General features: G+C 45.7%; 1 protein-coding gene across 1 annotated transcript in view; it reads right to left on the bottom strand.

Annotated features, from left to right (window-relative positions):
* Window positions 1–18670, bottom strand: part of dgki (diacylglycerol kinase, iota) — a 369448-nt gene that overhangs the window by 320102 nt on the left and 30676 nt on the right. Inside the window, exons 6-7 of the mRNA XM_086008600.1 lie at window positions 15470–15586; window positions 2063–2137 (exon numbers count right to left, since the gene is read on the bottom strand). Of these exons, the coding sequence (XP_085864726.1) occupies window positions 2063–2137; window positions 15470–15562 (168 nt within the window). The 5' untranslated portion in view covers window positions 15563–15586. The remainder of the gene's footprint in view (window positions 1–2062; window positions 2138–15469; window positions 15587–18670) is intronic.

An 18670-nucleotide genomic window follows, 5' to 3' on the forward strand; every position in this document is an offset into this window, starting at 1 on the left:
TTCCTGAGGGCACTGACTTGTTTTACAGTCTGGTTGTAGGAGTGTTGGGCACCCTCTGGTGATCCAGTACCTCATGTGCAAGTCTTGACAGTGTACCGGCAGGCTATCTGACCGAGGGAGGTATCACAGCCAAGCCCAATGCTGTTCTTACCCAACATGCATTTAATGGCTAACCGGGTGTTATTTGGGCAGCCAGAACCTTGGTTTACAAATTCCAGCAGAGGTGTTACACAGCAGTAGTTCCTTTGCACCAGTGGAGTAAAAACATCAATTGAGCCAACTAGTGGGGAGCGGGATGGGATGCAAACCGACCTCAGTAACCCTGAAAGTGCCCAGTAGTTGCGTGGTGGACTTCAAATTTCTTGCCATGTTGGGTTCCTTACCTTCAGGTGTCACTGATGGTGAGTAGCCCTGTGGACCTGGAGCAGATCTATTCATTGTGACAAGGGTTGGGACTTTGGATCAACCTACGAGGTGGTCCAGAGATGCCCAAGCCAAGTGAAACGCTGCACCTGCTGAGCATGCAACCTGCAGACAAGGAGACCCAACATGGCAGGTCTCTGTTGTGGTAAGGAATTGGATTTGCTTTTGTGTCGAGACAGCTATTTATCAATACATACACATTTTTAGAATAGATAAAGGGAGATTGATCAAAAAGTACTCCCTCCTAGACTTGCATTCCCCTTTAAAGTGCCCGGTTCAGTCACTAGATTTAAATATTTGCGGGTTACTTGGGGATTGAATTTCCTCGGAGCTTCTGCCTCTTTGTTGCCATAACCTCCGTTTACAGGTGTAAGCGCGGTTAGCGTCAAACATCCATCCAAGTTACAGCAGGAGAGAAGGAGAATCCCCAAGGGAATTTCCAGCGGGTGATTTTTACTGCCAGCTGTAAGAAAATGATCTGATTATTGGAACATGATGTTTTATTGCCTGGAAATAAATGTATTTAACACCACAAAACCATCTAAATTTTACCACTTGGAATATCACCCCAAATGTCTACGTGATAACTGATTCAGACAAGCCACTTCCTAGAATCCTCAAGGGGTTAAAGACTGTGGCCTAGAAATTGAGTTTTGGCGCAGCCAGGGCTTTAGCGCCGGAAGTTAGTGCCGGAGCTAAGTCGCGCTGGTCGGGCCCAAAATTCAATAGTTCTGCGCCCAAACGGCTGCCGGCGCTGCTGAGAGCTGTTTGCGCCTGAAAACTGGCGCAACGCGCTGAATTCCGGCGCTATTCCGGCGCTGCGGCGCCCGCTGCGGTGCGGCAGGTTCGGGAAATGCAGGCCTCCTCCTTCCCTTAAGGAGGAGCTGCCTGCACCCGGCCGCGGCCCGCGAAAATCTTTTTAAAAATGAGCCCGGCACCTCGGACAAGTGCCGGGCTTGCTTCTGTTCCGGGGGGGGGGGGGGGGGGGGGGAAGTCCGGGGAGGGAGCTGCGGCCAGGCGGCCGGCGGGAAAGCGGCCGGCCGCCGCGGGGCCTTTAATGCGCCGGCGCAAAAACATGTTGGACTCTGTTGCCAGAGTCTTAGTTGCGGCTGCCACGGGCGAGGCGGCCGCAACTGAATTTCGGCGCTGGGGCCCGTCGGCATGGCAACCGGGACGCTGCGCACACCGATGACGTCATCGGTGCCGGCGCAGCGCTACCGGTCTACCGCGGCGGAAGGGCCCCAGGCAATTTAGGCGCCGGCGCCAATTGCAGCGCTAGGCCCTCTAGCGCCGCAAAATCGGCGCTAAGGGCACTGAATTTCTAGGCCTGTATCTCTTATTGAGGTCAGTTCAGCTCTCCTGCACTGTTGGGCTCGGTAATTACTGGGCTAATAGTTACATCTTTTACTAGATTCAGTACCCCTTGGGTTAATGATTGTATCTGTTACTGATGTTAATCCAGCTCCCTCACACTATGTGGCTCAATAACTCCCTGGGTTTTTGTGCTGTTTCTGCCACATAAAGACTGAAATAAATAAAGAGAAGTTAAAGTTACGATAAAACTGACTTGTTTTTAAAGGGGCCCTCAAGGCGACCCTCTCTACAATTCAATATAAACCAGTTCCTTGGCCTGACTCACGTCTGCTCCTTTCCTGCTGGTTTTTCTCTTCAATGATGTCCTCTTTTTCCTTCTACTTGAAGACTTGAAGGAGTTCTGTGCAGAGGCAATGATCAGAAACAGGATGTCATCACAGATGTTGATTGCTGGTTTCTGACAGAGCTGTCACCACCCTCCGAATAAAACATGACACTGATGTAAAAGCCAATTTCCTGTTATCATAAACCCAAAGATATGTCCCCAGTATCTGCTTCATCTGTCGGCACTGAGAAACCAAATCTCAAACCCAATCAGATTATTTTAATACCGTTAAGTTCTGTTGAAAAGCTCTACCTTCTGCTCCAATTTATCGTCAGGAATTCTCACTTTGGTCGGCAATTTATCTGTAAGCAATTATGTTTCACTGTGTTTTCTTCTGTTAATGGGGCATGGCTCCACATGAACCAAAAGCCCTCAATACCTTGGCCTGTAGCTATTAATCACCTGTCAGCATAGACTGTGGGTGTCAGCAGACTGTATAGCTGTGGAAGTGGTACTGCTGAACCTCATCCTGTCCACAACCGATGTCCACAGACTCATACTTTCCAGTAAGTCATTGGACAGCAATCAGGAGTGGAACCCTGGATGATTTTATTTCCTTCTTCCTGTCCCAGGGCTACTAGGACCACTTGCAGTGTCCTTATTGCTGCCTTGCCTTAGCTTAGCTCAGCAAAAATTGGGAGATCAAATCTGGGACCTTCCTGTTCTGTATAGATCAGCATCGTGCTAGGCAATGTACTTAATCACTGAGGCATCTTGGAGTCCTGCACAATTAGAATATTTATATAACAGACAATGGAGTGTATATGATGCTCAAGAGTATTTAGAAGACAGTAGAACATGTATACAGATCAGAGCAAAGCTCCCTAGGCCTACCACATCCAGTAAAGAATAGTGGTGGGCAACCAGACAACTAATAGGAGGAGTAGGCTCCATGAACATCCACATCCTCAACCATGGTGGAACCTAGCATGCGAGTGAAAGGGACAAGGCTGTATTCAGTCAAACGTGGATGATGCTACTTGTCCTTCACCCAAGGTTCCCACCATCATAGATGCCAATGTGCAGCCAGTTCGATTCCCTCAAGTGTATGAGTGCACTGGACACAGCAAATGCTATGGGCCCATACAACATTCCAGCTGTGGTGCTAAAGACATGTGCATCAGCGTGAGCTTCCCCCCTAGCCAAACTGTTCCAGTACAGCTACGACACTGGTATCTAGCCAACAATGTGAAAGATTGCCCTCATATATCCTATCTGCAAAAAATAGGATAATTCTAACCCGGCCAATTACACCCAATCAGCCTCCTCCCAGTCATCAGTAAAATGATGAAAGGCGCCATCAACAGCAACACTAACTCACCAACATCCTACTCACTGAGGCTCAGCCTAGAATGACTTGGCTCCAGACTTTATCACAAACATGGTTAAGAGCTGAATGTCAGAGGAGAGGTAAGGGCAGCTGCCCAGGTCACCATGGCAGCATTCAACCCAGTGTGGCACCAAGGAGCCCTAGCAAAACGGACCTCAATGGGGATCAACGGGAAAACCCTCCAGTGGCTGGAGTCATACCTGACACAAAGGAAGATGGTCGTGGGTTTTAGAGGTCAATCACCTCAGCCCCAGGACATCACTGCAGGAGTTCCTCAGGGAATCATTCTCCGGCCAATCATCTTCCACTGCTTCATCAATGACCTTCCCTCTTTCATAAGGTCAGAAGTGCGACTATTTGCTGACAATTCCAGTGTTCAGCTCCATTCACAACTCCTTAAATAATGAAGAAGCTCATGCCAGCCTACAGCAGGACCTGGATAACATTCAGGCTTGGGCTGACATGTGGCAGGTAACATTCGCACCATGTAAGTGCCAGGTAATGACCATCTCCAACAAGAGAAAGTCCAGCCATCTCCCTTTGACCTCCAATGGCACAGCCATCGCTGAATTCCCCACTTGGAGATCACCATTGAGCGGAAACTTAAATGAACACCATGCTACAAGAGCAAGGCAGAAGCTGGGTACTCTGACGAGTGGCTCACCTCTCGACACCTCAAAGCCTCCACACCATCTAGCTACAAGGCTCAAGTCAAGAATATTTAATGCATATTCACAACTTGCTTAGATGGGTGTGACTACAACAACGGTTAAGAAGTTCGACAACAACTAAGACAGGGCAGTTCACTTGATCCGTGCCCCTGCCATAGGACTCAATAACCACACCCTCCATCACTGGTGCACTGTGGCTGCTGTATGTACTATCTACAGGGTGCACTGCAGCAACTCACCAAGGTGACTTTGACAGCACCTCCCTCTCCCGCAACCTCCAGCACTGAGAAGAAGAGCAGCAATGTGGCGGGAACACCATTACCCCTAAGTTCCTTTCCAAGTCACACCACATCCTGACTTGAACAGATGTTGCGGTTCCAAACTGTTACTGGGTCAAAATCCTGGAATTCCCTACCTCATACCATCACCGTACAAACTGCAGCGGTTTGAGAAGGCCCATCACCACCTTGTGGGGGCAACTAGGGATGGGCAATAAATGCAGCCTTACCAGTGCCACCTGCATCCCGAGAATAATAAACAAATTGTTACTGCACAGAATATGCTTGGCAGTGTTAGCTGGAGTCTTCCAGGCAACCAACCAATGGAGCACAAAGATGTTCCAGAGAAGGTACCACATGAAAGAGGCAAAACAGTTTGATATGGAACTGCATTAGCATGTTCCAATAGATTTCAAACTAAACACAAAGAAGAAAGGACACGGTGTATCCAATACAGACATCATCAGTAAATACAAAACCAGCCTGGTCAGGATATAAAGAAGATTGAATTGTTGGCTCTGCAATAGGCATGATCATAAAAAGAATAACTGCCCAAAGCCACCCATCATCTTATTCAAAGCACTGCAGAGGCTACACAATCGCCCAGCTTGGGACATGCTCACCAATTGAGCTTGGCAACAGTAGACACAGGTGAGGCCTTATCATATGTCATAAAATCTGGTAAAATTCGAGCATGGGCAAGAATATTACTTCATTGTAAAATAGGAGGTCTATCTTGTTGGGTGCAGTGAACACTGGATCAAGTACGAGAATTATTCAACTGGTTCTTCCAAGAATTAGGTGGAATTAAGAGGGGAGAAGTATCTGCGCAGGCCCAGCTGTTCCAGATGATTGCTATACATTAGAATATGATTCCATAAAGGTGAGAAATTCTCATACTAGTGAGGTGTTATTGATATTCCTCAAATCAGAAACACGTGAAGAATAATCTATTGTGGAGCCTCTTACAGTCAAACAGTGGGTGAGGTGCTTGTTGCTAGAACTTTGGTGAACCTGTGTGATGAACGATTTGAGGTGAAAGTGGCTGGTTCTTATATATTAGAACATAAATACATGGCTTGACGTGATACAGAGTTTTCTAAGAAAGAAAAACTTGCATTTATATAGCACCTTTCACGACCACCGGATGTCCCAAAGCGCTTTACACAGTACTATTTTTTTGAAGTGGAGCCACTGTTGTAATGTAGGGAACACGGCAGCCAATTTGCACACAGCAAGCTCCAACAAACAGAAATGTGATAATGACCAGGTAATCTGTTGTACTGATGTTGATTGAGGGATAAATATTGGCCAGGGCACCGGGGATAACTCCCCTACCCTTCTTCGAAAATAGTGCCATGGGATCTTTTATGTCCACCTGAAACATTGAAGATAGGAGCAGGAGTAGGCCATTCGGCCCCTCGAGCCTGCTCCGCCATTTAATGAGATTGTTGTGTATGTAACCTGTTCCACCTTAAGAGAGCTTAAGCCTGTTCCACCTTAAGAGATGTACTACTTTCTCAGGCTGCTGTAGACGTAATACCGGGGGTGAACACACCGGTATATAAGCACTGTGCAGTAATCTTGTATTCAGTATAGTCCCTACCTCCAACCAGTAAAGACCTGTTTTTATTGTTACTCATTAGTCTGTGTCTTAATTAACTAAATAATTCACAGACTTAACACTGGCGACGAGTCAGGTTCTTACCCTGCGGCAGTTATTCCACGGCGGTTGAAGAGAGGTTTCAAACCACACCACCCCACTGGAAGCGACAGGCATTAGGACCCTGAAGCCTCCATCAGCTTGTGAACCGGAGTAGAAGACAGGGCTGGGGAAGACAGAGGTACAGGGCGATAGCGATCGGCAGATAAGGGCCAGGCCGCTTTGAAGTGAGGGGCGCAGCCGGGCCATCGATCGCAACCACCGATAAGGGCCGCACTCGGGCTGAAAGGGCAGCGGCTGCAGAAATTGAAGGCGCGAGAGCCGCGGTGCACAGCGCGGGCCATCGATCGCGATCGGGAGATAAGGGCTTTGGAGTGCGAGGCGCAGCCGGGCCATCGATCGCAAGCACTGATAAGGGCCGGGCCGCTTTCAAGTGCGAGGCGCAGCCGGGCCATCGATCGCATCCGCTGATAAGGGCCGCACTCGGGCGATCGCGGCGAAGATAAGGGCCGCACTCGGGGGCTGAAGGGAGACGGCGTCGGGGGACGGGTGAAGACCGCCAAGCGCGGGAAAACTGCCATTTTGTGGGCGGAGGACGACGGCAAGAGCGGGAAGCCGCCATCTTTGATAACAAGTAAAGAAAATAAAATCTGAGAAATTGCAAATCTACAATGCCTAAACACGGGAATATTAGCACCTTTGATAGTGACCTCGAAGATTGGGCCATATATGTTGAAAGAGTAAAAAATTATTGTAAGGCCAATAAAATTCGTGACCAAGATAAAGCTCTAACATTATTAAATTTAATGGGTGCGAAGACATACGGGCAATTGAAACACCGGTTATCACCAGATGAACCGGCGGATAAGACGTTCGATGAGATTGTTACTGTCCTGAAAGATCATCTAAACCCCACGCCGCTGATGCTAGCAGAACGATTTAAATTTTACGACAGAAGGCAGCTACAGCATGAAAGCAATGCTGAATATTTGCTGGAATTGCGTAAATTAGCAAAATATTGCCAGTTTGGAACGGGACTGACAGATGCACTATGAGACAAATTTGTGTGTGGTTCATTTAAACAGGATACACAAAAGCGACTGCTCGAGGAGAATGAGCTGACGCTTGAGAAGGCGGTCACTATGGCAGCAGCACACGAAGCCGCAGCGAGAGGCACGGCAGTAATGCAGCTACGGTCACCGGAGCTCAGTGCACACAAATTGGGTGTGAGTTCTGGCAAATGTTATCGTTGTGGAAAGACAACGCATGATCAGAACCAGTGTTGGTTTAAAAACCAAGAATGTAGAACTTGTGGTAGGCTTGGACACATAGCTAGAGTATGCAGGTCAGCGAAGAAGACCAGCAACAAGAAGTCACCGCAAGGAAAATACGCAAAAGTACACAAGGTGGCCGAACAGGAGTCCGATTCAGACGCTAGCAGTAATGAACTGGCTGGCTTAAGCAGTATTGAACTGGCTAGCTTAAGGGTACTCAACGTTGGTAAGGGTGCAGACCTCCAGACAATTTGGGTTACTCTTCAGATAGAAGGAGTCCAAGTAAAAATGGAATTGGACACTGGATCGGCATTGTCGGTCATGAATAAGAAAGATTACAGAAGGTTATTCCAACATATTCCCCTACAGGATATGGAGATTATATTGACAACCTACACGGGGCAGAGAGTGTACCCCATCGGGACAATAAAGGTTGCAGTGGCCAACAAGGGCGAAGGAAGTCAAATAATGGACTTATATGTGCTACCGGAGGGAGGTCCACCACTACTAGGCCGGGAGTGGTTTAGAAACATAAATATGGACTGGCATTCGCTAAAAGCCATAAAGAGTGAGAACTCGGTGCAGATAATCAGCCCAGACTCTAGAACTGATGATGGTAAGACCAACCCATGTGCAAAAGACAAAGTTTCAGCACAGAATTCCACTGAGCAACAACAACATAGTTTAACAGAGAATTCTGAGTCTGTCAAGTCTACTGATATGCACATTTTTGAGGGACGCTGGGCTCGAACTCAACTCCATTTCAAACTACAACAGCAATTAGAACAAATGATTCGCCGTTTTGAGCAAGAGATGAATGAAATAAAAAAGTTCTTTGTTACAGAGTGGGAGAATCTGGAAAGGCAACAGAAGCAACTGATGGAGAAAATGGAGCAGGAGCACACCAACCATCTGCGCGAGGAGGCCGAACGAATCAAAGCTGATTCAGGTTCTGAAGGTGCGTGCCATAATCTGGTGTCAGAAGAGTTAACGGTCAGCCAACTCCTTCATATGCTGAGGGACAAGACTCTGAAATGGGAAAAACTTGAACACGAGCTGCGATCTTCAAAGGAAAAGGGTTCGGAGCTCTCAAAAGTAATTGAGATGGCTGATGTGACGACACAGACTGAAACGACTGCAACAGAGCAGCCATTGGATGCCAAAAGTACGCTGACTCACGTCAATGTAGAACAACAGACCGCTGAAACAGCTGCTCCGGTAGAGGGATTGCATAGTCCGATCAATCAATCTCCAAAGGAAGTTGAAGTATTAAAATCACAAATGAGGTCACTAGTAAACGACTTGCTGAAAGCCCAGAAAAAGCTGGATGCAGAGGTACACATGAAGAAGTCTCTTCAGGAAAGATGTCTGGATTTGGAACAAGAGCTGGCTAACGTCCAGCTGGGTATGGAGGAAATAGACGACCCTCTCACTGGTCTAGCTCAGGACGACACCGAATATTACCATGACCTGGTGGACGACACCGAATATTACGATGTCCTGTCCTGCCCAGCTTGTAACTTCGACTCCCAAAGTGCAGAAATCATGGAGGAGCACCAAAAGTCTACGGAACATCGGGAGAAGCTGGCTCTACGACGGAAACAGGAGGAAGAGAAGGAGGAACTGCGCATGCAGCTGGCAGCTGACAATGGAGCCCAGAGAGTCTCCAAGAAGCAGAAAAGGAAAAGTAAAAACAGAAGATGACCCATCTGAACCATTATCACCTCTGCCAGATCACACACGTGGTCCCTCCGAACGGAGCCAAATCAGTTCGGAAGTTCAAGCTGTTAAATCCATGAAAGGACTATTGAATGAGTAACGTGAACCGACTAGACCACAGAGATTGAATCTGTGAACTGTTTTCCGCAGAGACTGAATCTGTGATATGTTACGTTAAACATGAAGTTATATATGTATATATGTTATTACGTTATGTTAAATGGGGGGATGACTATAAAGCTAAGAAGGGAGGAGTGTTGTGTATGTAACCTGTTCCACCTTAAGAGAGCTTAAGCCTGTTCCACCTTAAGAGATGTACTACTTTCTCAGGCTGCTGTAGATGTAATACCGGGGGTGAACACACCGGTATATAAGCACTGTGCAGTAATCTTGTATTCAGTATAGTCCCTACCTCCAACCAGTAAAGACCTGTTTTTATTGTTACTCATTAGTCTGTGTCTTAATTAACTAAATAATTCACAGACTTAACAGAGATCATGGCTGATCATCCAAATTCAGTACCCTGTCCCTGCCTTCTCCCCATATCCCTTGATCCCTTTAGCCTTAAGAAATATATCCAACTCCTTCTTGAATATATTTAATGAATTGGCCTCAACTGCCTTTTGTGGTAGAGAATTCCACAGGTTCACCATTCTCTGGGTGAAGAAATTCCTCCTCATCTCTGTCCTAAATGGCTTTCCCCTTATCCTTAGACTGTGACCCCTGGTTCTGGACTCCCCTGCCATCGGGAACATCCTTCCTGCATCTAGTCTGTCTAGTCCTGTTAGAATTTTATAAGTTTCAATGAGATCCCCTCTCATTCTTCTAAACTCCAGTGAATACAAGCCGAGAGAGCAGACGGAGCCTCAATTTAATGTCTCATCCGAATGACGGCACCTCTGACAGTGCAGCGCTCCCTCAGCACTGCACTGGGAGTGTCAGACTAGATTTTTGTGCTCAAGTCTCTGGAGTGGGACTTGAACCCACAACCTTCTGACTCAGAGGCAAGGGTGCTACCACTGAGCCAAGCTTGAATGAACATTGCTGACTTCAAGCCTATTTTCCTTATGTTATCCTGGGGTCAACGTAACTAAGCTAGACATTAACCATAAGAAAAGGTTCATAAAAACGTGGAAGTTTCTGGGAAAATTCTTCCATTCTTCTTTAGCAATATAATGTGGTTGAAGTAAGCTTATGATAGGACAAGCTGATTCTCATCAAGGATCAGGACTTATGCTTCAAGAGCTCAGAAGATTTGAGTTGCAGCAGAGATAGCAGAAATATGGGTAAAGACTTTCTTCTGTGCACCTAGGTACACTGAATACATACATGCTGCAGCTACCTCACAGAGGAACTCTTCCCTCACCTTTCATCACAAGCTCCAAGATTCTTTCTTCTCCCTCTCAAACCTAATATAAAATTCAGTGAAATGATGGTCACTATTCGCAAGATGTTCCCTTACAGTCAGATTGATAACTAATTCTGGTTTGTTACTCATCACTAAATCAAGAATGGTCTGTTCCTTTGTCAGTTTCTAAACATATGGGGCCGGATTTTGCGACCCCTATGGGTGTGTACGCGCCCGAAGGGGCCGCGCAAGTGCCAGTTTCAGACATGCGAAGCGCACGCGCTGAAAACCAGCACTTGCAATCAGATCATCCGCCTGCCCGAGAGAAGGGCCTCTGCGGGTGGAGAGTTTCGCTTTTTGCACAACTTCCGCCCGCTGAAAGGCCATAGAATTTTTACACCTGGTAAAAGCATAATAGTTTTTTTCAATCATTTAAACATTAAAAAACCTGTGCAATAAGGTAAGGTTATTTTTAGCCCCTTTAAAATATTTAAATTTATTTTTCAAAAAGTTAAATTTCTGTTTAAAATATTTAATTAAATGGCATTTTAATTAATTTTATATATGTAATGGTTTTTATTTATTTATTTCAGTGTGTTGGTGCATTTTTGCAGTCATCCCCATTCACGCTTTTGACAGTTCTGTGAGAATGAATCTGTCAAAAGTATGAAGGGGGATTTCCCTTCTTCCATTGGTTCGCCTGGCCCACGTGATCCCAGGGGTGCTTGCGAACCACCTGCGCCCCTGGGACACCTGGGCCTCTGTGCATTTCGAAGAGGAGAGGCCCAGGATCGGAAGCCTCGGGATCTACGGAACCAGCAGGTAAGTTCGTCAATTCTTTTCCGATCGGAGGCATCCGCCCGCAGGAAGCCTCCGATCGGAAATTCAGGGCCTTTGTTCCAGAAAACTGCCTTGACTATGTGCTAGAAATTCATTGCCTTTACTGCTCAAACTGTTCTGCTTCTCCCAGTCTGTGAAAATTAAAATCTCCCATTATAACCACATTGTTTTTGCTACATGCTTCCCTGATCTTGGTATTTCTGCATTCCCCATTACTGTCAGCAGGTCTGTAAACAACTCCCACCAGAGCCTTGCATCCTTTACTCTTCATTAATTCTCCCCACACTATTTCCACTGCCTGATCGCACTTACTGAAATCCCTTCTTTCCACTGTCGTGATTTGTGTCCTTCACATTGTTGCAATGCCTTTTCCTTTCCCAATTTCTCTGTCCTTTCTAAAGATCCTATACCTGGAATATTTAGCTTCCAATCATGCCCAGCTTGTAGCCAGGTCTCTAATAGCTACTACATCTTAGCCTTTAAGCTGAATGTGTGCTTCTAACTCAATCGTTTTATGTCTTTTGCTATGTGCGTTAATGCACAGAACTCCTCTGCGTGACTCTGCCCACCCTGCCCATATACCCTGATGGTGTATGCTCACAATTTTTGATTTCTCACTCTTTAATGTTGCTGATGCTCCATACATTGCTATACAGGCAATTTAATGTCTTCTCATTTTTCATCACTCCTGCTTTATTTTTAACAGTTATTTTATTATTACTTGCTATTATCTTTTCTGTTCCCTGAGTATTTGTGTTATCTTTATTACTTTTTGTACTCTGACACTTGCTTTTATCAAATTATCTTTTTCTATATTTATGTTACTATTATTTCCACCCAGGCCCTTCTGCCTTTATTGGTTTTAAGCCCTTTCTACAGTCCTATTTATCATTTCCACTAGACTCCGATGATTCAGTTTTTGTACAACATTAAAGAAAGAACTTGCGTTTATATAGCACATTTCACATCCCCAGGATGTCCCAAAGTGTATCGCAGCCAATGAAGTATTTTACCTGTGGTTATACAGGCAAATGCAGCAACCAATCTGCACACAAGATCTCACAAACAGTAATGAGATAAAAGCCCAATTAATCTATTTTAGTGGTGTTGACCAGAACACCAGGAGAACTTCTTATTCTTCTCTGAGTATTGTGACAGAATCTTTTACATTCACTATAACGTCTCATCTGAAAGATGGTGCCTCCAAATATGTCGCATTCCCTCAGTACTGCATGAAGTGTCGACTGAGATTGTGTGCTCAAGTCTTGGATTATATTTGGCCAGAAACTTCTGACTTAAAAAGGAATGGCCAAGCAAGTCATCTCAAATAACAAGTTGATATCTTAGATGAATACCCTAATCACCAGTTAAAAAATCCAAGTTTTATCTGGGCTGAACCAAGTTGATGACATATAGAGCTCGAGGGCACCACATCCCATGCAAGTAACTGTGCATTGGTATTGGCTTATAGGTCTGGTTTAAGCAAAAATATGTTGTAGCATTGGCCTAAAAGTTTAATAATCACATCTAAGCTACACTGAAAGAAAGAAAGACTTGCATTTATATAGCGCCTATCATGCCCTCAGGACTTCCCAAAGCACTTTACACGATTAATTAATTTTTTGATGTGTAATCACTATCATAATGTAAGAAACACGGCAGACACTTTGCACATAACAAGGTCCTAAAAACAAGGAGACAATCTTTTTTTTTAGTGATGTTGGTTGAGATGTAAGCTTTGGCAATATGGTTCCCTGTAAACTTTCATGCCAATAAAGCATTTGAATTGAATTGAATTGAAATTGATAAGTATTGGCCAGGACGCTGGTGGCCCCTGCCTCCTTTGCAGCCAGCGATCTGGATACCAGGAAGAAACTTGCAGAGATGGAGCTGGGGCTCGCTGGGGTCTTAGCCGGGGTCATGGCCTTGAAGACCCTGGAACCAATTCTGTGCATGTTTGACATCATCCTCTTAGAAAGATGCCCATTAAGTGACTCTCACTGCCCCTTCTGGTGGGTAATCTACCCGCCCCCACAGCATCCACCAGTGGCTGGACAGCGCCATACCTTCTGCCCCCTTCTCTAGTGAGTGCCCAAGATATGTCCATGCAGGTGGCCACCAGATAAAACTTAATAGGTGACCCGCCCTGATCCAGGTTACTCTGGTGGAGCCAAGTGCAGAGATCTGCAAAAAAGTAGCATAACATAAGATTGCAACCTTACATTGTTTTCCTTCTGTGCATCAAAAATTAATGCAGCAATAAAAATTCAGTTAAAGCAAATGACCAAGTAAAATACTTAGCTTTCCAACCAAACCTCCCATGGGTGAGCAGTGTTGTTGGCAAGGAAACAGTGAGAAAGCCACAGCAACAGTGAGGACCTGTTTACATCAGTTTTAGAGCATTAATCAGCACAGGCTTGAAAATGCTGTTTTCTTAGTTACAAAAGGCATTCTGTTGTTATTTGTTGTTGTGACCTGCACCCCTGGCCAGCGAGTCTCTGAGCTCCCAGCAGGGCCACAGAAAATCGGACCTATAATATCCAAAAGGAGGGAAAATGAAACTCCAAGCCAGAGAATTGCGAACAGACGTCCGGAGGTGTCCCCTCATGGCCCTTGTGAAAATAGCGACTGCGAGGCATTTATTTGTGACCATAGGGAAGTTACTGATGCCATCCTGAGAAATTGCTATCTGCTTTGATACAGTTCTGACACTCCTGATACTACTATAAGTTTAATGCAGTTTTCTATCCTGGATCGTAAAAGTAGGTACTGGAGAGTTAGAATAGAGTCAGAAGAAGAAGAGTCCATTACTGTTGGACAGGGTCTGTGGTAGATCAACGTAATGCCCTTCGGATTCTGTAATGCTTATGCCACATTTAAGTAACTTGCAGGCTGAGTGCTAAATGGTCTGCCTTGGTCAGTTTGTCTCAGCTATTTGATCGTAGTACAAGGCACAACTTAACTGACGCAGAAGAAGCCCTACTACAAGTGATTACTGTATTATGAACGGACGACTTGAAACTGAACACCCAAATGTAACCATTGGCCCAGAAGCAAGTCACGCACTTGGGATGCATAATCAGTGTGGCGGTGCCTACTGATTCTGCCAAGTAGACAGCCATCACCGTAGCCAATTAGAGCCAATGTTATAGAGCTTAGGAATGTGTCTGCAGTACAGAAGACATGTCCCTAACCTTGTGAATATAGTCAAGCTTCGGTTACAGAGAAAGGACAACAATTCAACTGGACAAGGAAGCGTGAGGCAGCTTTCCAGTTACTAAAACAGGTACTGATAGTAGCCCTATCTTATCAGGTATCTGTTCATTTTCGACATGAAGACTTGTGGCACACGTGTCTGAGCAGTGTTGTCCGAAAAACAAGATGATCTGAGATGGTAGAGTCCAGCTGGATAGTTTATACCACAGAAAACCATTACTACCACCTGGAGAGGAGTGTTGGCAGTAGCTAAAGTGGTACAACACTCATTAGAAGAGCACCAGTAGACCGTTGCAATCACTGGGGCCTATATGTCCCCTATGACTACCTTATGTACAAGATCTGGGTTGAGGCTAAAGATTATATCCAGAACAACCTCTGATCATTTTGGTTGTTTGATAAACTGAGTAAGGAAGCAATACTGCACCACCTCTAGAAACATGCATTTCTCCATAGTTTTTCCTCTACTGTTTTCCCAGTTAATATTCAGGTAACTGAAATCCCCCATGATTAACACTCTGGCCTTTTCACAGGCCTCTCTGATCTGCAAAAATATTTCCCTACCAAGCAGGGTTGTAACAACAGCCAATAATCACTTGGGTCAGAACTTTCCATGCACTGTATAAATTTATTGTGTTTAACCATGCTCATGCTTTGATTCCAGTATAAGGCGTGTAACACACTTTCATAGAAGGACATGCAGCAACTAACGGTCAACAACAACACTAGTTTAATATTTCACCTCATTAAAAAGATACGTCCAACATTTCCATGTCAGCCAAAGCGTAATGCCACACGAAGCAGTCCAAAGGAGCATGACATGCCAGTGAAGTGGTTAAATATCTTGGTTAGTATATGCCAGGATATTTTCAGGGTGGTTATGGTACTGTTGACGTTGATATGGTGACATCCCTACCTCATATTGAGGCTCCCTAATGATGCAGAACCCCAAGGAAAGAGTACTGAGAATGGATATGAGGCAGATGACAGGTGCTCTGTGCTTTATACCTGTGGTTTTTTCACCTTTATAATCCATGTTGGGGGTATAATGACTGCAGCGTGCACACCTAGCGAACACGGCTCCTCGATCTGATGCAACATGAAACATGTCACTTTATTGTGAAACTGAAAGAGAAAAGGCAATTGGACAAAAATTAGCTAAATACCTTTAAAAGGAAGTGCCATCAATGGCTTTCCCCTCGACCAACCACTGTCTAGTAAGGACTATTCTTTACCTTGGTACAAACAAGAACTACCCTAGCTGTGGACCAATAGCTATCTAATTAGAAGCCCCCCTTATCCTGGACTAATTGGTGCCCAGTAAGGGCCACCCTTTACCCAGACAAACAGCTGTTCAGAAAGGACCACCCCAGGAAGACCACCCTTTACCAATATATCAACAGCATTGAAATAAGGATCATATAAATGTATCTCATTGTGGTAAATATGTATCTGAAGGTGACCAGAAGTGATCTGTAAACAATCAAACATTTAATGACAAATGGTTGACAGTCTTTGAACCACCTTCACATGAAACAACATTCCTGAATGGCTCATAAACAATAATGTCCCACGGGTCATTTCCGATGCATTTCAAGCTTTTACAAAAGGCAATGGTTTCAAAGGCATCACACCAGGCCCCTAAATATTCTGCCATTAAACAGATTAGCAGAGTGGTTTGTGCAAACATTCAAAGACAAGTCGCTGAGGAGGAAGAAAGGGTTAATCCACGGAAAACTTACTCTTTTCTTCCTTGTGTACCAAAATAAACAACACATCGGAACCGACGAAACAGCAGGAAAGTTATTCTTGACACAAAGCTTATGCTGCAGGTTTGGAGCCCTTGGTCACAAAGGAGTCGGCTGCAGGTTTGGAGCCCTTGGTCACAAAGGAGTCGGCTGCAGGTTTGGAGCCCTTGGTCACAAGGGAGTCGGCTGCAGGTTTGGAGCCCTTGGTCACAAAGGAGTCGGCTGCAGGTTTGGAGCCCTTGGTCACAAGGGAGTCGGCTGCAGGTTTGGAGCCCTTGGTCACAAAGGAGTCGGCTACAAGTTAGAAAGTGTTAGTGCCAGACTACCGGGGCAATCAGAAATGGATACCAGACCACAGATAGGTTCCCTGTTCGACAAAGTGGGAGTGGAACAAGATTCCATTTGGAGAGGTTATGGAGACCAAGTCTTGCCAGATGCAGGATGTACTTGGACCTCCCTTGATGTACCACAACCTGCTGAGCCATGATCTGTAGACCAGGAGATGTACTGTTTATATCTACAGGTAATGACAATGGGCAAAATCCCATGTATGGTGACTATGTTGTGACAGAGACAAATGCTCTATTGCAACAAGATCCTCTGGGCAGAGAAACCATGGGCTTGTGCTTTACTGGCATTTCAGAGTTGTGTAATGGAGTCATAAGTTATGGTTAACTATAGCCATGAGTCCCCACAAGCCAGCTTTATAGCAGTTATCTTGCTGAAACAAACCAGTCATGTAGGACTGGCTAAGGATGTAGGACTATGTTTTGCGTTCACAGTGAGGATCATTTTCTGAGACTACTTGCATATTGAAGAGATGAACTCCTTTACGGTTGACTCACACCATCAGATTGCCTGCTGACTCCTGAATTCACACATGTATCTGGTCACCCACACTCCAGCATTCTGGGAAGCAAGCAATGGTTTCCATTTTCCTCGTTTCATGTAGTAATGGACAGGCCTGCGAATGTTCGCAGAACAGTACAGCTTGGTCACAGGCCAATATGACACCTTACCCCAATGCCTGAAAAACTGCCTCGCCGGTGTCCAGATGAAGCATGTAACTAGAAGACTAATATTGCTCCAACTCTCCCAGTTACAGTGAGAGAAGTCGGCATCATTGTTGAACACACTGGACCTAGAAATTCAACCACGCAGCACCTGTTTTTCAGGCATTAAACGACCGCCTAAGCCTCCAACATGGCGGGCAGGAAGCACACGACATTATGAGGTGGAAGTGTGCTGCCCGCCATATTGGTAAATGTCACAAAATCAGCGTGCAGTGCCCAAGCCTGAAACAGGCATTAGTCCCGCTGCATATGCAATTAAGGGGCCCTTAAAGGGACTGCCTGTTAGGCCACAATCAACAAGGTAAGGTTTCAAATATGCATTTAAAAGAATGTGGCCACTGCTGGCAACTCCTTCCCCTTCACTATCGTTGCCACTACCTCTCCCTTGATCGCCACCGCTACCTCCTCCCCCGACCACCACTTCCTTCCAGACCCAATTGCCCCTCTTCACGGTCACTCCCCTTCATCACTTACCTGAGACCTGCTGCTGGAGTCGCAGTGGCCCGATCTTCAATCCCGTTTCGCCGGCGAGCTGCCTGCTACTGTTTACAGCTCATCGGCTCAAGGCCCAAGGCCCAATATCAGGCGTAGTGACTGATCCCTGCGCCCCCCATGGCCCCTGCTTTCTAGATTGTTAAGTCATATGGCTTTCATAGAAACATAGAAGATAGGAGCAGGAGTAGGCCATTCGGCCCCTCGAGCCTGCTCCGCCATTCAATGTGATCATGGCTGATCATCCAAATTCAGTACCCTGTCCCTGCTTTCTCCCCATATCCCTTGACCCCCTTTAGCCTTAAGAAATATATCTAACTCCTTCTTGAATATATTTAATGAATTGGCCTCAACTGCCTTTTGTGGTAGAGAATTCCACAGGTTCACCACTCTCTGGGTGAAGAAATTCCTCCTCATCTCAGTCCTAAATGGCTTACCCCTTTATCCTTAGACTGTGACCCCTGGTTCTGGACTCCCCGCCATCGGGAACAGCCTTCCTGCATCTAGTCTGTATAGTCCTGTTAGAATTTTATAAGTTTCAATGAGATCCCCCCTCATTCTTCTAAACTCCAGTGAGTATAAGCCTAATCGACCCAATCTCTCTTCATACGTCATTCCTGCCATCCCAGGTATCAGTCTGGTGAACCTTCGCTGCACTCCTTCCATGGCAAGAACATCCTTCCTCAGATAAGGCGACCAAAACTGCACACAATACTCAAGGTGTGGTCTCACCAAGGCCCTGTACAACTGCAGCAAGACATCCTTGCTCCTGTACTGTTGCTCCTTTCATCTTGCCATCATTCTTCTGTCAGCCTGCATTTCCCTTTCATCCAACTTCTTCTCTGACAGTACTGTGGTTACAACATGTGTAAATGACACACAGATGCAACCTGCTA

This window comes from Somniosus microcephalus, chromosome 16 (assembly GCF_052327205.1).
Source record: "Somniosus microcephalus isolate GS21.2 chromosome 16, FLI_Smic_1.0, whole genome shotgun sequence".
NCBI lineage: Eukaryota > Metazoa > Chordata > Chondrichthyes > Squaliformes > Somniosidae > Somniosus > Somniosus microcephalus.